Source organism: Podarcis liolepis (genome assembly GCF_965112155.1).
Source record: "Podarcis liolepis genome assembly, chromosome: 14".
NCBI classification, from domain to species: domain Eukaryota; kingdom Metazoa; phylum Chordata; class Lepidosauria; order Squamata; family Lacertidae; genus Podarcis; species Podarcis liolepis.
In genome coordinates, this window is record NC_139569.1 from 22,721,708 (window position 1) to 22,746,346 (window position 24,639).

The 24,639-nt window shown below is 43.2% G+C and overlaps 1 protein-coding gene across 9 annotated transcripts in view; it reads right to left on the minus strand.

The window, feature by feature from the left end:
• Positions 1 to 3,999: 3,999 nt before the first annotated feature.
• Positions 4,000 to 24,639, minus strand: part of USP7 (ubiquitin specific peptidase 7) — an 83,831-nt gene continuing 63,191 nt past the window's right edge. For 5 of the 9 annotated variants that reach the window (XM_083473615.1, XM_083473618.1, XM_083473617.1 and 2 more), the window contains 20 exons: positions 23,437 to 23,593; positions 21,935 to 22,079; positions 21,551 to 21,681; positions 20,130 to 20,264; positions 19,911 to 20,012; positions 18,653 to 18,758; positions 17,629 to 17,727; positions 17,087 to 17,179; positions 16,796 to 16,863; positions 16,004 to 16,104; positions 14,195 to 14,348; positions 13,378 to 13,445; positions 11,112 to 11,220; positions 10,944 to 11,021; positions 10,240 to 10,340; positions 9,223 to 9,322; positions 8,505 to 8,624; positions 8,031 to 8,102; positions 6,100 to 6,190; positions 4,000 to 5,581 (listed from right to left, as the gene is read on the minus strand). In XM_083473615.1, the coding sequence (XP_083329741.1) occupies positions 5,475 to 5,581; positions 6,100 to 6,190; positions 8,031 to 8,102; positions 8,505 to 8,624; positions 9,223 to 9,322; positions 10,240 to 10,340; positions 10,944 to 11,021; positions 11,112 to 11,220; positions 13,378 to 13,445; positions 14,195 to 14,348; positions 16,004 to 16,104; positions 16,796 to 16,863; positions 17,087 to 17,179; positions 17,629 to 17,727; positions 18,653 to 18,758; positions 19,911 to 20,012; positions 20,130 to 20,264; positions 21,551 to 21,681; positions 21,935 to 22,079; positions 23,437 to 23,593 (2,137 nt within the window). In that variant the 3' untranslated portion in view covers positions 4,000 to 5,474. The remainder of the gene's footprint in view (positions 5,582 to 6,099; positions 6,191 to 8,030; positions 8,103 to 8,504; positions 8,625 to 9,222; positions 9,323 to 10,239; positions 10,341 to 10,943; positions 11,022 to 11,111; positions 11,221 to 13,377; positions 13,446 to 14,194; positions 14,349 to 16,003; positions 16,105 to 16,795; positions 16,864 to 17,086; positions 17,180 to 17,628; positions 17,728 to 18,652; positions 18,759 to 19,910; positions 20,013 to 20,129; positions 20,265 to 21,550; positions 21,682 to 21,934; positions 22,080 to 23,436; positions 23,594 to 24,639) is intronic. The other 4 variants (XM_083473616.1, XM_083473622.1, XM_083473621.1 and 1 more) reach the window with 1 other exon arrangement.

Consider the following 24,639-nt stretch of genomic DNA (forward strand, 5'->3'; position numbering starts at 1 on the left):
TCACAGGCATAGGCAAACTCGGCCCTCCAGATGTTTTGGGACTACAACTCCCATCATCTCTAGCTAACAAGACCTCTGGAGGGCCAAGTTTGCCTATGCCTGGATTATGAGCTGCTCAAAATGGCATCCAACCACGCGTGGTTCTTCAGGACAGATAAAAGAAAGCCCTTCTTCGTGCAGTGCAGTTAAAATATCGAACTCTCTCCCCAAAAAGGCAGTGATGTCCACCAAGCGTGATGACTTTAAAGCAGGCTTCCTCAACCTCAGCCCTCCAGATGTTTTGAGACTACAATTCCCATCATCCTGAACCACTGGTCCTGCTAGCTAGGGATCATGGAGTTGTAGGCCAAAAACATCTGGAGGGCTGAGGTTGAGGAAGCCTGCTTTAAAGGAAGATTGGACAAATTCATGAAATGGAAGGCTACCTACAGCTACTAGTCATGATGGCTATGCTCTACATCCACAGTCAGAGGTAGCAATGCTTCTGAATACCATTTCCTCCAGCCCAAAGGAGGTGCTGCTGTGCTCATGTCCTTTGCAGGCTTCCCAGAGATATCCAGTTGGCCGCCGTGTGAGCAGAATTGTGGATTAAATGCAGCACTGGCCCGATTCAGAAAGTTCAGCTTATGTTCTTATCTGGTGCAAAAATCCTACCCCATGTAAAATCTCTGCATGCTGCATTTTTCATTTTGGCTGGCTCAATGTATAAAAGAGAATCTTTAACACCAGTGTCCACTCCTCCACCCTAATCTAGTTTTGAACAAGTGTCCCCAAACAGGGTGTCTTATAACAATTCCTAATACAGTATACTGTTCCACCTGCGTCAAAATATCCCATTATTCCTTTCTAAATATGAATTGATACTTCTTCCTAGGTTAGCACTGCCTGGCTGGATTTTTGGGGGGAGTGGGGTAGGGTTCAAAGAAAAGTTCATATAGGCACATCTTGATTTTTGATAAAGTGCTCAAATCTCTTTGGAAGACACCTGCTTTGGAACACACCTGCTAAGAGTCAAATACTAAACTGAACACTGATGGGAAAATATTTTAATTCTTGGCAAATGAAGAGAGCATTAAAAAACAGCAACAATCTTGGGCAATTTTATGGATGCTTCATCTGGTAAGAAAAGGGGGTATTAACACACACCAGAAGGGGTTTCATTATGGTTCTGGAAATAACCACAGAAAGACCAAGGAAGACAGGCCTTGTAAAAGTTGGCAAAGTTTACCTACAGGGCTGCCTGTAATCTGAGATTAAGACCATGTTAATATTGCAAAATTCATGTTCTAAGCAGTGCTTGTGGTCAGGTGTTCCCCTCCTTAGGAGATGCTTTGGAGATTTCACAGGTGCTGTCCACACACACTTCCAAGCCTATTTTACAACCTTAAGGGCTAGAAACCTGATTTATCTTGGGATAACTAAATTCTGAACCAATACAAATTTACATGTTTCCACAAGTGCACCTATGGGCACTTCTATTAGATTTTTATTGCAGAAGCTTGAATTTTAAACACCTGGTTATGAACATAAGGACAACGTTGCCAGGAGGGCCCAGAACTCTACAAAGCCTCTGTGCTTGAGATGTTTTTGATACCTGGAATATCTTCGTCACAATTAAGCGTCATTTAATGCAGAAACACACAACTTGGTAAAGCTCCAAAATGTTGCTACTTGGAACTCTAACCACAGGGATGGAGAATCTCGGGCCAAAAGCAGCCTTCCAAGCTTCTCATGACCCCCCCCCCCCCCCGGTCACAGACCTCACTAGAGTGGGCTTTGACCTGTGATAATGGCTCTTTATTACTTTGATGGAGGGATGAGATGGAAGAGATTCTTTTTGTGTGTGTGTTAGAAACCTCTGGCTTTTGCATGGCTGGAAGGTAGCTTACTGTAAAGGTACCCCTAACCGTTAAGTCCAGCAGCGAACGACTCTGGGGTTGCGGCGCTCATCTCGCTTTACTGATCGAGGGAGCTGGCGTTTGTCCACAGTTTTTTGGGGTCATGTGGCCAGCATGACTAAGCTGCTTCTGGTGAACCACAGCAGTGCACGGAAACAGCGTTTACCTTCCTGCCAGAGTGGTACCTATTTATCTACTTGCACTTCGATGTGCTTTCGAACTGCTAGGTTGGGAGCAGGGACCGAGGAACGGGAGCTCACCCCGTCGCGGGGATTCGAACCGCCAACCTTCTGATCGGCAAGCCCTAGGCTCTGTACAAAGTTTAAATCAAACCTATTGCTCCATCCGCCACCAGTAAGAGGTGAATGGAAAATAGTTCCCCACCCCCCTGCTCTGCCAAGACCGTTTCAAGACTCTCACAGCCCAGGGAGTGGTGTCAGTTGAGGCACAGAATAGACACAGGCCTTCCGCTGTCCCTGAAGAGGCCTGAATAGGTCTGAACTGCACATAGTGTTGCACACGCATGAGGCTCCCAACATGTACATGGGAACTGAGAGGGAACTTTCTTCATTTTCTTCTTCTTTTTTTAAAAAAGAGCAGGGAAATAAGAGTGCCTCTTGAAAAGAAATACAGAACAAAAGAAAAGCACCCCAGAAATACCAGTTTTCAAATCCATGGCCAGGGGCACAGAGATGTGATAAAGAAGTCAAGCCCTTCACATGGCATAAATCATATGTGGGTGGGAGAATATCAAAAGAAAAGGAGGTGCTCAGAAAATAGACCACATAAATAATGGTGCAAACCAGTGATGCAGAAATGGAGAACTTCTGGCCAATGCAGCCCACAATGCAGTTTACCCCAAATGGCATCCGCTTGCCATATGTGACATCTGGAATGGGGTTGGGAAAGCTGCTTTCTGCAGGGATTGACTGTGCAACTGAGTTTCCCAACTGACTTCCATGCTTGATGTCTGGAAACCCCCAGCACAGGGCTCAAAAAGTCCCTTTGCACTGAGGTTCCCAGGCACCTAGTCCACTGCCGTAAGACGGCTGGCAGCTGTACTGCACCACTTGCTTGTCAAAACTGGCTCACAGAGGTGGGGACCAAAAAGGATCTGGCCCCTGGGGTGAAAAAAAAAGGCTCCCCACCACTCCTGCTGTAAGACTTGGGCAGCGGAAAGCATTCCATATGCCGCTCCCACCCCAAAACCATTGAACTATCAAGGCAGAGAGAAGGCAAGACAGAAGGAAGTCCCTTTTGATGTGTGCTGGCAGGAAGGCGGTACTGAGAAAAGGAATTACGAGTTGATAGTGCCAGGTACATAAACTAGTGTGGGAGTGCCTCCTCTGATCCAGATGTTTAGGGGAGAAAGAGGGCTGTAGAGGGACAATCCTGCAGGGCTGGCCAGTTTGTGGAAATGGGGACAGAAGCCCAGAGAGTGGAGGGCAGCTTGGGCATCCTCTCAAACTGGGAAGCAGGTCTACTAGTTGATACTGTCTGTGAGTGCTGCCTGGCACAGCATCAGCAATCAGCTGTCATTCCTGTATTGCAGGGGGCTGTAGTAGATGACCCCTGGTGTCCCTTACAACTGTACAATTCTATGAGCCACCGTGGAAATGTGTTTAGAGGGCAAAGAAAGCAGGTAGAATCAGTGGAAATTGCACCACAACAGGATTAAGTTCTCAGTATGAATGTGGTTAACTGACCAGTGTTCCCACCGAGTGTCTGGAATTTACCCAAGTGCAGTTTGAACTATTTGGCTGCAGAGGTTTGACAGTCCTCTATGAATTTCACCACCGCATCTTTCCGTGCTACAGACACAGCTCTGCATAGTCATTTTATTGCCTATCAGTATGAACCCAGATACAGCAATGCCTCTGGAGCAGTGCCTTTCGTTTTGAGGATTAGATAACTGATGCTGCTCAAAAGTTCAAATATGATGAATGGATGACACTTACCCTTATCCCTAAATTAAGGCCAGATTTCAAATGTGGATTAACTGGCAAAATAAAAATAGAAGATTCTGTCTAAACAAAATCTTCAGAAAACTTGCAAGGAGAGTGGAAATCTTCTTCAACGTCCAGGCCATCACTCACTAAAGTAAAATTTTATAGAAAATTTTTATTCAACATACAACATTTTTTTCCAGCAAAAAAAGAAAAAAAGGCAATATACAGGAAGAATTGTTGCACACCGCAGCTACAGAAACAAAATAAAATATTGGCAGGAGGGAATGGAGGAGGGGGGAAGAAGAGAAATAATGAGAAATAATGTTGGGCGGGGGAGTGTAAATTGCTGCTTCTATATTTTTACCGCACTCAAAAACTTAGGAGAGACACATGGGGCTGCTTGTAGCTCCAAACTAAAATGGAAAAGCAGTCTGGGGATTGAAATAAAACTACACACAATGAATATTGACATCTGTGAAATTCACTTGCAGACTCACCCTGCCCCCCCCAGCCCCCCCCAAAGGAACCCCAAATGTTAAATTGTACATGTTCCTCTGTTAAATATACAATTTGTTTTCTTCCCCCTCCCAAGCCCCACCCCCGCATTTTTTACAAAGTCAACAGCTTACTAAATGCTAGTGAACATGCCCTCAGTGCTAAAAGGCTATTTTGTTTTGTCTTCCTATGTCTTCCCAGATTAACTAAATTAATTATAAAACAGATGCCTTTTCCTTCTTCAAATTCTCTGGGAAGTTGGTACTATGCTTGTAAATCTCACTGCAACCAAGGGATTTTACTCTCAAACCGTTTCTAAAGGGATACAAATACACTGCACCTCCTTTGGGGGGGGGGTTCCCCAACTTCTTCCTTGGCAAAAGGTGATGTGAGAAAAACAAATTTGACTCAAAATCCATTTATTTATAATAATAATAATATTATAATAATAAAAAGAGAAATTCTAGGCTGATTGAAGAGACAAAATCTCCCCCCCCTCGAATAAGTGCCAACAGTGTACACAATGAAGTAGAGATTGCTATTTATTGATGATGTGAGTTTCTCTTTGCATTTACAAATGCACAAAAATGTCATTTAAAGTATATAACTGAAGGAAATAAATTGGGCGTGAGCCTAACCATAGCGCCAACTAGCTGCAGTGATGGCAGGTACCACGCATTTGGGAAGTGGGGGAGGAAGGAGGGGAGGGCAAGGGAGGGGGAGGTCAGCCAGAAAAGGCTGTCCAGTTAACGTACTACAGACAATATTTCGCCAATGTCAACTGCTCTAACTCAACCCTTTCCTTCTTATGCTGACAATCTCGCTTTGTTTACATTTCCCATAAAAACTCTCATTGGCACCCAAGCTTTTATAAAACACCTTCATTTTTGCTCAAAAAGAAAAAAAAAGAAAGGGCAGTCAATAATAGATACAGAGAAGCCAAACTGAACAGCCTCAAAATAAAATTAATAAATCAGCAGCAAATCCTCTTGCTGGAGACTTCCGATCGAGTGCACGTGTACCAAAAGTCCTACAGTTGTTAAAAAGGTGCGCACACACACACACGCACACACACGCACACACACACACACATTGTTGCCCCTTTTGCCTCGAACAAACTGGAGAGGGTAAGTCAGTTATGGATTTTAATAGCTTTTTCAAGGTACGTGTAGCGACTTCTCTTTGGGGCTTTGTTGAAATGGTCAAGCCCTAGCCATGGCCTGGGATGAGACATGTTGCCTGGAAGGGAAGAAAAACAAAGAAGAAAGAAGCGAGAAAGAGGGAGAGGGAGAGACAGAATGAACACACTTTCAGATTGTTTTGTACAAAATTTAGAATGTCAAGAATTGAGGGTGGCATTCAGCGACGTGGTTCTGTCAGTGCAAAAGAACTTCCCCTCCCTGTCCTCTCTCCCTGATTCAGCTCTGCCAGCAATGGGGGAACCCCAAGAACAGATTTAGGGGGCCCATGGGAAGAAGAAAGAGAGAGGAAGTTCTGTTGCACAGCCAAGTCCTAGCTCTAATGGAACGACTTCATTGGATGCTGCACTGAGTAAAGTTGTCACTCTAACACAGGCTTCTATGACAAAACGTATGCAAATATACGGAGCTGGTGGGCTGTGTTCACCTTGGAGGGCAAGACATTGAGCAGGCCAGAGAATAAACGCCACACATGGAAGTCTGCCCCATTGATCTTCAAGGAGCCAAAAAAAAAACATAAACCCCTCCTAGAAGCAAAGTAAATAAATGGACACTCACCAGGTTGGGGCTCAAAATCTTTCAAGTTCACTTCATATTCATCTTCATTTAGATACTGGTGTCGACCCATCATTACAATGGCAAACTTAAACTTCAGAAAGAACAAATAAATAAATAAAAACGTCAGAGCTCAAATGCTAATTTCTCAAGGAGTATTGTTAAGAAAATTATTTTCGTAGACTTCAAAGCCTCCCAGTCTTGTGGTTGCATTTCCTTGGCTCTCATCTCTCAACCCAGTCTCCCTTGGAAGGTGGTGGACTCTCTTTCCTTGGAGGTTTTTAAGCAGAGGTTGGTGGCCCTCCGTCATGGATGCTTTAGCGGAGATTCCTGCATTGCAGGGAGTTGGACTAGATGACCCTTGGGTCCCTTTGAAATCTATGATTCTAACCCACAGCATGGAAACAGGCCAAAGTTAGCGTTCTCATTGAGTTGTTTACTATCAGCACCAGCCCCATACCATAGACAAGTGCCAATTCCTAAGGTGGGCAACCTGGCGACCTCCACTGGCCATGCTGGCAGCTGGGGCTGACAGCAGCTGGAATCCAACAACATCTGGAGGGCACAGGGGGTTCAGCTGTGGTGGGCTTCTTGCCTTTCCCATTGCCAGGACAGTAAGATTTGATCGCCTATTACATTACAAGCAGGATCCCACTATTCTAGCACCAGTGGAGATGGCCCCCTGGCACAGTGGTGCTGTTGCCCCTCCTTGTGCCACCGTGACTGAAGTGGCTGTCAACTGACCCACCCTTTACCATACCTCGCAGTGCCAATGCGATTCCTAGGGGAGCCCAGTGGCTGCTTGGATCAAGGCATTCACTATCTTTAATGTCCCATAATACAATGTCGTGGAGCGCCCTCAGCAGAATTATGGGGAATTAAGATAGAGGTGATACAGGCCTGATGGGAAGCGTTTGGTGGGGTTAATTTCAGAGGGGGCTCGCTCAGTGGTTCTCACCATCTGCGGAGCAACTGGCAGGGGGTGGGGAGGCCGGGCTCTACCAGCTATTGATATATGCAAGATATAATAATAATAATGATGATGATGATAATACTACAGTCATACGTTGGAAGTCGAATGGAATCCGTTCCAGAATTCCGTTTGATTTCCAAAATGTTTGGAAACCAAACTCAGCTTCTGATTGGCTGCAGGAAGCTCCTGCAGCCAATCGGAAGCCCTGTTGGATGTTCGGCTTCCAAAAATAGTTCGCAAACTGGAACACTCACTTCCGGGTTTGCGGTGTTCGGGAGCCAAAATGTTTGAAAACTAAGCTGTTCGAAAACCAAGGTACAACTGTAGTAGTAGTAATAATACAGTGGTATCTCGGGTTAAGGGCTTAATTCGTTCCGCTGGTCTGTTCTTAACCTGAAGCACCACTTTAGCTAATGGGGTCTCCCTCTGCTGCTGCACCACCACTGCACAATTTCTGTTCTCATCCTGAAGCAAAGTTCTTAACCCGAGGTACTATTTCTGGGTTAGCGGAGTCTGTAACCTGAAGCGTATGTAACCTGAAGCGTATGTAACCCGAGGTACCATTGTAGTAGTAGTAGTAGTAGTAGTAATAATAATAACAATAATACCCTGCCCATCTGGCTAAGTTTCCCCAGTCACTCTGGGTGGCTTCCAGCACAATATGAAAACATAATAAAATGTCAAACATTAACAACTTCCACAAAGGTGGTTCCGATACACAGATGCTGATGCCAGACCGAGCAGGACTTCCTAAAATCCCACCCTCAAATCGCAGAGCATCAAAATATGCAGAGAGCGACTTCCTGTGTGGGGACGCAGGGGGAAGAGGAGCACTTGCAGAATTATAAGAGACATTCATGTTGGCAGGGCTAACATGTTGGCAGGGCTAAAAGATGCAGGTCCCTTCAGAAGCTATGCTATGCTGAGCAAAATCTTCCTGAGTGATCTGCTGAGGCAATACCTTTTCAAATTCCTTCTCCTGGATGTCCAGCACTGTCTGAATCCTCTTCATCACCTCTCGAAAGTGTTCACCCTAGGCAGAAAAGCACAACCCCAGCGGTGCAAAAAAATTAATGCCAACCAAAGTTCTGAAACCTATGTGGCTAAAGATGCCACTGAACATGTACTAAAATGTAATTAGTCAAACTTGGGTATCAGCGAACCTCTAAATACAGACAAAAGGAACTAGATGACCAATTTATGTAAGGCCACCCAAATCACAGAAGCTGAATAAAATATGCATACAAGAAACAATGACCGCAGGTGATTATTGCTACTCCTGGATAATCCAGGATTTAATGCAACAAACTTTCCCTTCTAGCAACACCAGTCTTCTCCAATGTGGTGCCCTGCAGCAAACCAGGATGGCACAACATTGGTGAAGGCTACCACCTGCGTTGCAATAGTACATAGTTAAGAGAAACAGGACTCTCACCTGGTGTATCCTTAGCAAGAAAGGAGTGCCAAACGTCCCAAAAACCTCTTTCTGGAAATGAGCCACTGTGATGAGCATCTCATTCTCCTTATCTAGATCTACCTGGTCCAGGGGGATTTCCTGCAATCAAAGACAGCAGCACACATTTCGCATCAGGCAGATGTACCACCAGAAGCAAAAGAAGACACAGGCAGAAACACCACCAATGGAAACTGAGTTTTTTAAAAATGAAACTCATGAAATAATGAAAGCCACAGCAGCAGCACAACTTCTTCAATATTCTCTTTGTGTCTAGAGATGAATTGGGCCCTGATAAGGAGACTTCCTGGTTCCTCTTCATTGGGGTAGGAAGAAGTAAGCCCCACCCACCCACCTGCAACTTAGCTGGGGAAGGTTGCTGCAAATGCTAATGAGGTAGAATGGCCACCATCCATTGTTGCTATTTATTTGTTTTTTTATTTAGAAAGATTTATAAATTGCTTAACCAAACGTGGTGTTAACATAATGAAATTGGGCACAAAACACAGCTAAAATAAAATAAAATTTAAAACAGAGAGAGAGAGAGAGAATGGAGCAGAAATTTTAAAATGGACATAGTTAACTAAACTAACTTAGAATCCTGCTCTAGACACATTATGTCTGCCAATGGCCTCAATAACGAAAACTTGGAGCTGTTAACTATGATAGTTCAAATATTCACATTTCACACCATACTGACCTCTATTCGAAACGTTCGACTTGTTGCTGGTGATAAACACTCTAACAATTCATCTTCCTGATGGACACCAATTATTTTGTAACTTACAATTTCTAGCAGCCTTAACAAGAGAAGAGAAATAGATTAAGTAAAAACACTAAATTAGGGTTAGTGGTCTATATAAACCAACAGTTTCATGGGACAAATTTCCTTTTGCGCTGACTGGGCTTGTGCAAAAGCAGCTCCCAGCAGATGGTACCCAATGTCTTAAGTGGAGTAGACATCGAGTTCTGCTGAGCTAATTATTTGACCCTCCAGATGTTGCTAAACAACATCTCCCATCAACCCCTGCCAGCTTCGGTCTCAAGACCGATGGGAGTTGTAGTCCAACAACATATGGAGGACCAAAAGTTTCCCACTTCTTTAGGGAGTTTTGGTTAATGTCTGATGCTGGAGATACTTTATTTGACATTTGGAATGTTATTAGGTGAACTGTGGAAGAATTCATTCAAGAATATGGGAAAGCATTCCAGGTTTACAACAAAATAAAGATTCTGTTTTGTAAAGATGTTTAGGTACACCAGTGCTTTTTTCTAAAAAAAAATGTTTAGGAGTAGTCTCTATTCCCTACTCATATTGAAATAATGTCCCTCAATGAGGCCAGACTTAGATTCACAAAATGTTTAGGGGTATGCGTACCCCTGCATTCCCCCCCCCAAAAAAAGCACTGAGGTACACACATAAGCCTTGCTTATGTGTACAGCAGTCGCAAAGGGAAAAGGGATTATGGCTGGCCTTCTCACCCAGTCCATACATTGCAACCCTGTGCTGTTCCTGCCCTCCCCTCATCCAAAGAACTCCCTATATGCACAAGCAGGGAACTGGTGTCCAGGGCAGGACTAGTGCAGCGATCTGTTTGGAGCAGGCTGAGAAGTGTAACTTCTTTATTGAACTACCTTAATAAGAGTGACATGCATTAAGGGCTACCCACACATCCCTCTCAAGAAGTGATATGAAAGTTAATGAACAAGCACTTGCCTTAATTTCCCTGAACCTCTCTCAGCAAGTTCTACAGCTTTTTTACATTCGTCTAATAAGTCCCGTACACACCCATGCTTGTCTGGATATAGTGTTATTTCCTAAACAAACATTAAAGGGGGGGGGAGAGAAGGGAATCAGTCAAGAAATAAAATGCTATGGGAAACACGAGGAAATGAAGCATATAACATAAAAAGTTCTTGTTGCTACAGGCAAGGGCCGAGACCTGCCCAGGGACTCCTCTGAACCAAAATGAATGAGCACATCTGTTTCCATGACTTTCAACATGGGGCTTGCAACATAGGCAACTTCCCTCCAAAACACGTACAGCTTGTCTATTAATTACACCCTTTATGCGATACATAATGGACAAATTGCAACCCTGTTGTGCAGTTACTCAGGTAGAAGTTCACATAGGGAAACCACAATTTTATGGCACTGAGTAATGACATGAAAGATCAATACTTTAGACAGAAAAAAACTCATTTTCAGTTTTGGAAATTTCATGGCATTGTATTTTTGCATTATGAGAAAAAGGGATGTCAGAATTTAAATTTTGTAACTAACCAATATTTTGCAATCACTGCCTCACAGGAAACAATTGTGGGGCAAATTTTAATCTGCGAATGCATTTAAACTAATCATCCAATCCTACTTCTTTGATTGCAGGCTAGGTTCGATATTTTCAAGGAAAAACAACTTACCTCTTCTCTAAACTGGCTGTTTAACCATATGCACTTAAAACTTCTCCTGTTTTCAAAGTCTGTGATTTTCATTTTAAGCTAGGGAGGAGAGAGGGGAAAAAGAAATGTTGTCATTATGCAGATGAACCAAAGAATCTTCCTCCATATATGGACAAGAAAGTCTCCTACCTGCTGATAGTAAAGTTTCTTGGGCTGTCTAGGCTTGAAGAACTGCAGGAGATCTCTTAAAGTTCCATCATAATTATGTCTAAGAGGGTTACCTGGGCCATCTCTATAACTGAACAAGGAAGCCAGGAAAGAAGATTTTTGAAACACAAAGTTAGTTCAGTGCTCACAATCTGTACAGTTGGGTGACACAACTGAGAAAACCCCTACCCTACCCCGGTCACTATCCACTAAACTTTAGATAGCCATAAGGCCCAGAAGAGGGCCTCCAATGAGAAACGAAGGGCTTAGGCAGGCTCATATTCATCTGCAGAGTGTTTCTTGGACCATCATCTTAAGATTGACATATTACTGTCAGTGCTGCTACTATAACTTTTACCATATTGACTATAAAACTTGAGGAAGAGTTAAAAGCTGCATCACTGTTTTGTGTTTTAATTGATGCAATTATGATACTGTGCTTTGTCCCAAGCTTTTAGTCTGTGCAAGGTTCCCTCTCATTATGTTCTTTCTATATATGACAAAACTGGGAGATTTGGGGCAGAGGGCACAGAACCAGGTTACTCTAGGGCAGTGTTTCCTAAATTTTTCTCAACCATGCCCCCCTTCCGAACTTTTTTCCTTCCTGTGCCCCACCACCACCATCCTACCAGAAAGGAACTGCCCCTGGAAAATAGAGACACTTGGAGGGTCTGCAAAAGGCGCACAGGGATTTCTGTATATATGGGAGAATTTTAAAAAGCAAGTGGTCCTCACTAACCTAGTGTAAAATGATCTTGTCATCTGGAGGAGCCCTGGCTCCTTTACCTGGAAGTAAGGAGCGCCGCAACCCTAGAGTCGGTCATGACTGGACCTTTACCTTTACCTGTTAAGGCCCACTGAACTCAGTGCAGCTTTCTTCTGAGTAAAAAGGGAACCCTGACCATTAGGTCTAGTCGGGTCCGACTCTGGGGTTGGGGCGCTCATCTTGCTTTATTGGCTGAGGGAGCCGGCATACAGCTTCCGGGTCATGTGGCCAGCATGACTAAGCCGCTTCTGTCGAACCAGAGTAGTGTACGGAAACGCCGTTTACTTTCCCGCTGGAGCGGTACCTATTTATCTACTTGCACTTTGACGTGCTTTCAAACTGCTAGGTTGGCAGGAGCAGGGACCGAGCAACGGGAGCTCACCCCATCGCGGGGATTCGAACCGCCGACCTTCTGATTGGCAAGTCCTAGGCTCTGTGGTTTAACCCACAGCGCCACCCACGTCCCTTTCTTCTGAGTAGGCACTTAGTTATTTACTAGATGAAAGTCAGCAGTACGAGACGACCCTGCTTGGCTAGGCGCTGGGGTGGATTGAACCCCGCATCTTATGGAGTCACGCACAGGCTGCCAACTAGCACAGCACTGGCGGCAGCTACAAGCAGTGGTCAAAAACAGGAGCTTCAGCGATTCCCCTCTTACACTGGAAACAAACCAGGACAGCTTCAAGAAAACGCATGTGGCAAAAAAAGTGCTAGACTGCCCTCTAGTGGGTTGCCCCCTTAGCTGCTTGTGATTGGCCAAGCAGATAGCCAGCCAATCAGGATTTTTTTTAATTTAAAAAATGATTCCCCCCCCCTTTCTTCTCACTTCCCTCTGTGGCCCCCTTTGAATATCCGGGGGGGGGGGGCGGTTGGGAAACACTGCTCTAAGAAACGGGCCAGAAGCAGTTATGCAGATGTTACCTTTTTGACTCTATTTATCCTGAGGTAGTTATTTTTAGCTTGCTTTTCAATCCCATTGGATTCCCTGCCACAAGTTAGTTCCCTGTGCTTAGACTTAAGACCTCTCCAATTCTCTCAGACCCAGCACTGACAATGCTTAGGACCTGGGTTCTCATGTGTACATGTTTGTAACCAGCAGGCACATCTTCCACAGGAACTATAACTTAGATTTAGGGCTTTAGTAACTTACCCCAAAGACTACTACAGTCATACCTCGGGTTGAAGTAACTTCAAGTTAAGTATTTTCAGGTTGCGCTCCGCGGCGACCCGGAAGTAACGGAGTACGTTATTTCCGGGTTTCGCCGCTCATGCATGCGCAGACGCTAAAAAACGACATCATGTGCATTCGTGGAAGCGGTGAAACGCGACCTGTGCATGCGCAGACGTGTGTTACATTTACTTCAGGATGTGAACGGGGCTCCGGAACGTATCCTGTTCGTATCCAGAGGTACCACTGTACTGTGCTAAAACTGCATAAAAGGCACTACAGCTGAAATATTAATTCAGATGATTGCTTCTTACCCTTGGGACTTGAAAAACTGTAGTAGCATAGGGTCTGTATTCAGCCTTTGGGCGACTGTCTTTGCAACCTAGGAAAATAAATGTTTTAAAAAATCAGAATAGAAAGAAGCCCAGTATTTGGTAAAGGTAAGACAGTGAATTTGAGATTGTACTGGGAACAGTCCACAATGCTTAGGTTTTCTCACTTTTGTCTGAAGGATACTTGCTGCTAATGAGCATTGGAGCCCTTTTAGTACATGACGGGGCTCATGGTTTGCTTTAATTTTAAGTAAGACAAAGTTACCGTACACATGCAGGAGAGAACAAAGTGGAAGAGGTGACTATAACATGTCAAGTTGGAGAAGGGTGGTGCACTGTCAGAATACCCCACCAGGTACACTGAGCTAAATGAAGCAACGGTCTGGCCTGGTTTAAGGCAAGTTTCATATGTCTCATTCCAGAAATATTTTATGTGACTACCACAATCTGGAATAAAGGGGTATTATTTTCAAAGACGTTCGCCAATCTGATGGTTTTGCACCTAATTTCATTGATGGAAATGTAAGGGAGTATATTTAATACAGGAACTCCGCAACTTACGCACATTTCACTTATGCACATTCAGCTTTATGCACTCGGAGAGAAAAAAAAGTGTGTGTGTGTGTGTGTGTGTGTGTGTGTATGGCAGAAAAGAGGCAGAAAGGAGACAGGCGTCCAGGAAAAAAGGCTTTGGCAATCCCACCCACTAGGGAACCCAATGTTTTTTGACTATACACTGTTTTAGCTTTAGGCAAGTTCCCCAAAGATAACCCCTGTGTAAGTTGAGGGCTTACTGTACCTGAAAATAATTCATTCTGTTGGATAATGTGACAACAAAACCGGGATCATTGGGGATGGTCTTGTCACAGAAGATGACATCAACTCGGTGGTAAAGGTCTCTGAAGTACTCTTTTGCTGTTGGTAGCTCACTGCTATCGTTCTCAGGGTCATCCCTGTTAACAGAAAAGATTGCAGCTGGTTTAACTACACAAAGGTTGTTTAAAAGCTCAGATGACGCAGGAAGTCTTTAAAACCTTGAAGCTTTTTGCGCGGCCTTCAGAAATAATCCAAAACAGCTGCACAGATCTGTGCTGCATAAAGAGAGTTTCTAAACAAAGCACAGACAGGTCTAGATCACTGGTTCTCAGACTTTTTGGGCCATTCCCCAGCCCAGTATCCCCTACCCTATAAAAAAGCATTATTCAGAATAGCTGTTTGCACAACCCACTAAGGAAGATAATAACACAATAAAATTCAAACCCATAACAATGAATTGCACATTTATTAAAAATCCAGTTTGAAACTATTTAGTTTAATTAACTCAACAAAATTTATGAACTTGATACAGAGATGATATTGCATGAAAAGCATCTTTACACAGTCTTACTAATGAAAACATAAGTGTGAAGAAAAGTAGCTTAAAATATTTATATATAACCTCTTACCAAATATGCACAAACCTCCACCTACTGTAACTAATTTATAGGAAAATCAATAGCTATTGCCAATAATTGGCCATCTTGTGACTTGCGACAACTCAGAATAATAAATGCAAACAAACAAACAAACAAACAAACATGACCAAAGGAAATCATTTTGAAAGTGATTAAGAGCAGCAAGTTTAAACATGAAGCAAGGAAGCTGTTTGCTCTAGGCTCTAGACTGGTCCATCATAAATAATCAATCCACACACTTGGAGGGGCCCAACTTTAACACCCCCTGCTGCCCCCCATGACTCTTAGTGCCCCCCTCAGGTAATCCCACCGCCTGCCTGGGGAAAGACCTGCCCACTTTGGGAACCACTATATGAACATACACGAGCCTATTCCTTTAGGAACCAGGGGGTTGACACAGTGCTCCCTCCAAATCAACCATTTATGGTGAAAATTACATCATCTATGTGGCAAATGAAAACAGAGTCTTTGTAGGTTCAAACCAGCATTGGGAACCTTATGTCAAGGATTGCATTCCACAAACCAGGGTGAGTGAGGCCAGAATCAGAAGTGGGCAGTACTGGAGCTGATGGTGAGCCACATATTTTCCTTTTTTGCTACCTGTTTCTCTCCCCACTTTATTTGCTGCTCCAGAGAAGCGGACATGGAGCAATGGATCCAGACTACAAGAAAGAAGATTCCACCTAAACATTAGAAAGAACTTCCTGACAGTAAGAGCTGTTCGACAGTGGAATTTGCTGCCAAGGAGTGTGGTGGAGTCTCCTTCTTTGGAGGTCTTTAAGCAGAGGCTTGACAACCATATGTCAGGAGTGCTCTGATGGTGTTTCCTGCTTGGCAGGGGGTTGGACTCGATGGCCCTTGTGGTCTCTTCCAACTCTATGATTCTATGATTCTCTTCCATCTTTCTTCCAGCTGCCCCCAAACCTGCCAAAGCCACGCTCCCCTGCCCTGAACGCAACAATAATCAAATTTGCCTGGGAGATTTCTCCACTTTAGCCTAACTAGGACAGGTGGGTGCAGGGACAAGGAGGGGCTGATAGTTCCTGACCACTGGTTCAAGCTATCAAGCAGACTTCTATACCGATTCTATTTTTTAAAAAGCACTGCAAAGCTTGTGTGGTGAATGATTGTAGTAAGCCTCAGTGATAACCTACTTTTGAAACACAATGATGTCACCATCCATGAGTTCATCAAGAGCTTTGTCTAGGGAAACATCATAGTCCTGAATTCTCTCCGTTAAATTCGGCTTAACTTCCTGAGGCAAAAAGGAAAGAGATATCACAAGACAGTTATCATCAAGGAGGAACCAATTTCCTTCCAATCCAAAATTAATGTTGTGTTGTTTCCATTCATACATACACAGTGCACTGTGACAGCAGCCACAAGGGGAGGTATCAATAGTACACACACCAAACACTCCAAAGACAAAATGCAGACAATGACATCTCAGCTTCATAAGCCAAAACATGAACCATCATTTTGATTACACACAGCCCTTTTACACAAGAAAAGAAGCAAACCAGGAAGGTTCATTAATTTCAATGGGTCTACTCTGAGCAGTAGGCGGGATTCACCTAATGATGTTTATAATAGAGCAACACTGGATTCCACAAAGTATTTTTAAGCTGGGTGAAATTTATTATTCAAATGGTATATTTAAAAGGGGGGGGGGTTATAATCACATTATTGACACCAGGGAACAATTTTGTAAAGTCTGAAACTGTGTAGTTTTTGTTAGATGTGAGCTTTTCATTTTAAAGAAAGTAATTTTACAGAAATCCCAATTTTTCAAGAAATTCCTTAGTTCAGGTTGCATTGTGTCTATCTTGCAATCATGGAATTTGGAGACTCCTTTGTTGTAATGATACACAGTACTTCAGCAAAAGTTTCTAAACGAACAACCATAACATTGTGACCTAGCTTAAGGAATAGTAAGTGATGCAAACCTCATAGAGGATAAGATTAGATTCTTGGGGAAATCCTGCTCTTTCACACATAACCGGCAGCAAGTCACCTTTAAGGAAAAGAAAAGAAAGAGTATTTACCATTTACTACTCCAAATTTGGGAGGGGACAGACATTTCTTACAACATCCTGCTTTTAAAACATTACATCTTCAAGTTTATAACACAACAAAGATAAAATGATGAAGCTACTCAACCAGCTGAGTTCAGGTAGGCTGTAGCACTAACATATGCAGTTTCACAGCATTTTTCAACTATAACCTTGCGGACTTACGTATTTTGCAGGATATAGGTGTGTAGATATGTCCACAATAATTCAAACTCCGTGTCTTTGGATCATACATCTTCAGGAACAGCATTACGTCATCTACAAATTGAGAAACAAAAGTTTGTAGCAGAAGAAAGCCTCCGTTTGAGGACAGGTTGCTTTTGTGCAGGTTAAGGAACACTTTCTTTAAATCAAGAAGAGGGGAAATGGTATGGATACTTCGTTATCCAATGAAGTAGTTCCATTAGCACAGGGGTGGACAACCTCTAGCCCAAGGGCCAAATATGGTCCTTCAGGCCCCACCCCTCACTGGTTTTACTTTTCAGCGAAAATGGTTTGCCCAGTTGGAATGAGTCCTTAAACTCTGATAATACCATTTTTCTCTGAATGGACGATAGAGAGGGTGTGTACCTGCAGAAATGAACCTACTGTACACAAAGGTAAAATTTACATTCACTCTTCCACCCAGTTGCACCAGGCCCATTGGCAGACCAATTCTGCTTTACAAAGACGTCTGCAAATATGACATGAAGGCTGGCAATATCTACCCTGCCGTGTGGGAATCCCTTGGAGATGACTGCAGACAGTGCCTGGAGACAGACAGACAGTTCGTGCATCCGTACCAGTGACCACAGGAGGAATGACCACTAGGAGGAGAGCAGAGAGAAGAAACGCCATGGTACTTCTGCAGCAGCACAACCGGACACCTTCACATGCCCCAGCTGCAACAAAACAGGTCTCTCCCATATCAGTGTCTACAGCCACAGCAGGCGCTGTAACCTTCCAACAGTTTGACTTCACAACCCAAAGGTGCACTCCTCCGTTGTCTCCAGAAACAGACACATGCCAACCATGGCCCTCAGAAGGTTGTCCAGAAGGGAATGTGGTCCTCAAGACTGAAAAAAAGGTTCCACATCCTTGCCTTAATGCAACAGAACTCTTCCCTTTCCTCTCCCCATGCCCTACCAAATCTGTTCTAGAGGGTTGGGGAGAACCACAAAACAGATTTAGAAAGGGGCACAGGATGATGAGAGGGTTGGGAGGATGGGCAGTTCTGTTGCACAGCCAGAAGTCCTTGAGATAATAGAACTACTTCATTGAACACTATCCTAAGTATTAAAGAGTTTTATTATCAGTCTCTTATCTACCTAAAGGGATTTGCAAATTTGCAGTCTGTGCTGTAATTTCAAAGTGACAGTTATTTATTCACTCTCAGAGCAACTTTGTGTCACCTGAAAACTTGTACACTCCACTTCCAAGCAATTTTTTTTACAAAAGTCATAAGCTTCTGTACATTCCAATGGCTGGGATCCAAATGGCCTGGATATACCTAGTGGAATTTTTGACTTATTCACCTTGAATGGAAGATTCCCAGAGAACAACGGACACTACATGCAAAACTTCCCTCGGGTTTAAAAGAAGCTTGCCATGTGGTACAAGGAATTGCTATTTTGCGGGGAGAGGGGAGTGATTTTAACGGTGATAACAAATACACAAAAAATAACATGGATATGTGGGAAGGTAGCCACAAGGATCTTAGGAATCAGGTCAACATCTTAAATGAATGCTTACGGTCTTTGTCAAACTTGGGTAATGTTGCTCCTGTAGCAGCCATTTCTGGATCTACAGTTTCTAGGAATATTGTCCATGGATTTTCATTGTCACTAAGCTCAATCATCTGTGAAGTTAAGGAAAGACACCAGATTGGGGTGGGGAGGGGAGAGGTCACACTGTGAAGAAATGCTTTATTCAGTATATATTTGTTATGGTGGCAACAGGTTGTTTGAAAGTGTGAAATACTGCTGTGGACTACTTAGAGGAGGGGTGAGATAAAAAGATGACAAACATGCCTACATCAGCCCCACAGCTACTTAGAGAAAATAATAATCTCTTTTGGACAAATAGGTTGCCGGAGTCATTGATCAAGGTGCCCTGAAATATAGAGATGTGACAGAACATAACAAGAGCCTGGCTGCTGGATCAGGCCAATGGCCTATCTAGTCTACCACCTTGGTCTCACAGTGGCCAAACAGATACCTATGGGAAGCATGCAATCACACACCCCTTCTCATGCCACACCTCTCTTCCAACTAACATTCCCAGCAACTGGTACAGGGGAATCCCCACTTATGTGGAGGTTCTAGGGATTCCCCTGTTCCGCCCCGGCCCCTTTTTGGCGTTAAGATAGTGCATCTATCAGCAGGAGTGTGTGTGCTGATCACACACAAGTGGGGAGGCCCTGCCTGTATTCACAGGCATATTGCCTCCCACAGTGGAGATAGAACAAAGTCAATGGGGCTAGTAACTTTTAATCTGTGAAGTTATCTAACCCCCTTGTAAAGCTATAGAAGTTGTCGCCATTCACGACATCCATCTAAAGGGGCAGTGATAAAGCATTTTCCTAGTGAAGTACATCTCTACAATGAGATCCATGTTTTGGCTCTGTTTAGATCCTGCTGCATATCCACCTCTACCCTCACCCCTATATCAGAATGCACTGAGGCAAGGATAGGTGTTCTATCATTTCAAAACAAGCCATGCCTTTCTGGCATCTGAACAGCAATCTTGCCAACCTCCAGATGAGACAATTCCTTACATCCCACTTCTACTGAAGTTCTGGAAATGCTGCCCTATTATCAAGAGGCTATAAAATGATTATTAGCTTTCTGGAGGACCTGAGTTACAAAAGAATTAAGCATTCAACCAGGACTTCACTGACATGTATTAAGAAAAAGAATCTCTTATTTCACTGGTGCATCTTTTACTGCTCAATGCATAAGTGCTACAACAAAATTTAGAATTAACAGTCCCTCTACCACGGCACACTCACAGTTTTATTGCCATCAGCTTCGTTGTCTAACATGGCTGGCCTTTTTGTCCCATTACTTCGGGCTTGCATTGGCCACAACCGTATTTGATCCTGTGGAAAGCCCTACAAAGGTGATGGTGGGGGGTGACATTTAGAAAGAGGTCAGTCATTACAGAATTACAAACGGTTCCATAAAAAGTAACACAACTGATTGGCCAAGGTCTCTCACAGAAAGCTCACCATTGTTTGAGACAGGTTTTGAACGAATTCTGCTAGTGTTGAATTTTTCAGCACTTTGAACACAGTGTATTTCACTTTTTCTTCATCATACATGTCGTTGCCTTGATGGCCACAGAACTGGTCCTCTGTTACTATCTGAAATTACAAAACATGATTTGTTATTGAAATCGCCAAGCAATTGCAGGAGTTCACAACTGAAGCTTAGCCTCTTTTCTTCAAGGCCTTACCACGCCACAGGATTGAGGAACCTTTTGGCGCTCCAGATGTAGCTCCGCTACAAGTCCTATCGTCCCTTCCTGAGGCTGATGGGAGTTGCAGAGCTGAACGTTTGGAGGGCCAAAGTTTCTCCACACCTGACTTATAGGATCATGGCATGCCCCCGACCCATGTAAATCCCAGTGTGAGGATCCTAGCAGTAGCACAAAAGGACCAGGTTTCCCTATGCCAACATTAATACCCAGTTTGGGTTCCAGCATCACAGCTGTGCTCATGTGTTTTCAATGACTTCTGCTTAGTACAGAAGGCTCAAGCAAGGGGCTCCTACACTGCTCAGTAAGAATATCCTGCAGTCTAACAATCCTATGGCTATATGCGATGAAGGCCAGCCCACAAAGTGGTTATTTCTTGTAGCAAACATAAGGATTCCCTGCCAAGGCAGTTCTGCTGAAATTTTCAGGCATCCTACAATTGTAACAGGGCAAGCTAGTGTACAAACATCTGCAGTGAAAACTGGGGTACTACTGTGGTTCGAAGCATGAACTGTGACTTAGAGATTCTCTGGCTGACATCTAACCTCTTATAGGCAAGTCACTCTCTTTCAGCCGCAGCTCCACATACGTAAGATAGAGTAATAATGTTAACTTATATTAATAAAAATTATCACAAGGAATTGAGAGGGAATCTATATACATTGTTTTGGGAACTTGGAAAAAGAGTGTCATGTACAATTAGCCATTATAAATGGCAAGTACACAAAACAGGTGATGTTCTTGGCCATGCCACAATTTAAACCCAACAACACCGGTCAGTTTGGAGCAGAAGGTGGCATCATTGCTAGTCCTACTCAGAGCGTACCCACTGAAATTAATGGACAATACTAACTGAGGTTCATTCATTTCAATGGTTCTACTCTTTGAGGATAACTGAGTTGGACACAGTTTCTTATTCATTATAAAGCACTTAATGCCAAAATAGGATTCTAAGTGGTTATCAGCACAAGACACCAGGTAGCTGAGTGCTGGACTTTGACTGGAGAGGTTCAGGTTTAAACACCATGAAGCTGACCTTGGGCTGCTTTCGTTCAGACTAACCTAACTCACATCCATATACAGTGGGATACAAATGTGAACCTTATCAACAAATACTGCAAAAGGAACTGGTATGTATTCCCAGGCAAAGGATCCTGGGGTGGCAAAGCTTACCTGTACTTGCATGTAGAGGTGGGCTTCTTGCCTCTCCTTTCTCTTTTGAGCCTCTATTCTTTTTTCTTCTTGCAGCCGTTCTACTAGTTGCTGAGGAATATCATGATCAGTGACTGCTTGCAAAACCTCACCTAGAACATATGAAGTGTGACAATTATTGCGCCTTTTCAAATACTGTCATCCAAACAAAAGCATCAAGCACAATGAAAACCCTGATTTTTTGATATGTAATATTCATGCAAACACTATCCTTCCTGCACCCCAGCTCAACCAATCATCATTGGTTTGCATGCACACAGACTTTGGAGTTTAACTGTGAATGTCTGCTGAATGTTTTGAAAGATGATCCCTAGTGCTACCCAGAACTGAAGAAAATATACGTACTTAATTTTGACTCCCTGATATAAACCAACATATACGCATTGGTACAGTGCCGTACAGATAGGTCATCATCGTGGCCTCCATAGTTATGCTCAATTGCTTCTTCTTTTGTACATCTAGATACAACGTCATCATCAAATTTACACCACTGTAAAGGAAAACAAACAAACAAACAAACAAACAACATTTAACAGAGTTAAGCATCATATGTATAATCTAACCTAAAATGTCTTTAAAAATTGCATATCTGTCTCCTTGGAAGAACATGATATTGTTTTGGATGCAATATTACAAACTGACAGTACAAAAAATGAACTATTCAAATAGTCATTCAAATTACAAAACTTTCATGAAACCTTAGCCAACCTTAAGTCTTAATTAAGGGAAATCAGCTTATATGTGATGTGGTCCAGTCAAGAGAGCTGGCCTTGCTTCTGTCGGGCAGTAAAGTCTCCTTCCTAGCTTAAGTTTCCTATTTTTAAAACGGTAAATGTTGCATACCTCACAGAACTGGTCAGATGGAAAACCAAAACAGTTAAAGTTTTCTTTAAATGAGAAATGTAAGTTAGTGTGCCATCTTACATCAAAAGCCATCAATGTTTTCTCCAAAGAACTAAGCTGCAATTTTCCCCAAACCACCCCTAGAAGCATAGATTTAAGTTGAATTTAATGAAGCAGAAGAGAAATATAACTTGAGATTCTAAAAACACAAATTTAAGTAGCGTTTCTTTCACTGTGGTTCTTCAGCTGATACACAGAATGCTGGTGGGTGATATGAAGTCTAAAAAATGCTGGGCTGGGCTTCCTTTAGCTGACTTGCCGGTACATAAACATGCCTTCAAGATTAACTTCATATCGCAACAAGCATAACCCTGGGTCCTCCTCTCAGCTTACTGCATTCAAATGCTACCAATGTGCAGTTAGTTATCTTAAAGAGGAAATGGGGGAACTTGTGGCTCCAGATGTTGTTGGACTCCAACTCCTATAAGCTTCAGTTATCGGGGATGATGGGAGTTGGAGTCCAGTTGTATCTGGAGAGAAGTAGGTTCCCCATTCCTGCCCTAAAGCTCCAGATCAATATTATTTCTATGTTAGTCATAGGCCGTATCAGAATACAAAACGCAGCATATAGTATTTTCTGGAGAGCAGTAAGTGTGGAAGCAAAATGCTCAGGCATACACAGAGATTTTGCAGTTTCCCACTTTCTTTGACAGTGCACCCTCCCTGCCCAAATATAAGGGGCCCTCCAGAGTAACACGCTATGAGGCAGGAGGGCCCACCAGCAGAAGTAAAGGTGAGCCAACCATGCCATGTATTTGTGGAACTTGACCTGTACATTTTCTCTGGAGTAGACTCTCCTTCTTAGAAGCCTATATTGTAACAAAAACCTTAAGCTAAGGTTTCAAAGTTGCTCTATTAAAGGATTTTCAGCAGGCTTTTAAAAGGATACTACAATATCTTCATAGAGCTATACTTAAAAGGTTGGCTGTTTTTCCATTACTTACTTTTCCATCCCCTTTAGGGTTCAAGTAAACGACATAATGTCCACCATGGTTATCTCCACTGTGAACTAGCACTGCATGAAGTATGTAGTTTGCAGCATCCTTAGGGTCTGTTTTTTGCAAAAATTCATCAAGAGGCAGCTGATCTGGAAATTCAAACCTGTTTTTCATTTTTGAAAAAAAAGTGTGTTACATGTGGCTATTTTTTATTTTTAAAAAGAACTATTTTTGTGAATGAATGCTGACAAACAACTCTTAGGACAAGAAAAGGTTGGAAAATTGTAAGTACATCGCCTCTGACATCAATTGCACTGACTGGGCTCATAGGTGCTACGTTTCACTGGCACAAAACTTTCTGTAATCAAAGGAAGAATCCTATGGGGTGTTGCCAAAGGTCAAGAAGTAGTTTTGTAGGCTCTGAGACTAGACTCTTGTTTCCAATAACTGTACGCAAAGATGCAGTGGAGAACCAAGAGCAGATGAATTACTTTTTATTCAACATTGCAAAAATGCATAGACACAATGCTGTAGGGATGTTTCCCCACAGTGGATCTAATTCCGTGTCCATTTGTGCTGATTTCTGCCCCATCCCAACCTTTGGCTGGTACTGCATTAGCTTCTGCTAGTATTGCAACAGCTAAAGCAGCAGCCTGCAGAAGGCATGCAGAGTGAAGCTGAATATCTTTACCCCATTTGACAAAGGTGAGAAAGACAGGTGTAGGAAGATGCTTTATACCAAATCAAGCAACTCCATCAAGTTCACTATTACATACTGGGGGTGTCTAAGTTGTGGCCCTCCAGATGAGGTTGGATTCCAATTCCCAGTAGCTAGCATGACTAATGACCAGGGATGATGTGAGCTGGGAGTCAAGCAACATTTGGAGGCTCACAGGTTCCCCAACCCTGGTATATAGTGACTTGCAGCAGCTCTTTAAGGTTTCAGACAAAGGAGCTTTCCAGCCCTACCTAGGAATGCCAAGGATTGAGCTTTGGGCCCTCAGCATGCAAAACATGTATGGTGCCACTCAGCTATCTCTCTTCATAAAACATGGAGGGGCACAAGATGGCAAGACATACCTTGTGCCAGCACTGGGAGTCCTCAACTCATTCTAGACCAATCTATGTATGCGTAACTATGCACAGAATTGCAGCTGACATATTGCATCTGAAACCTGTAGTTTCATAACATCAGTGCAAATATCACTG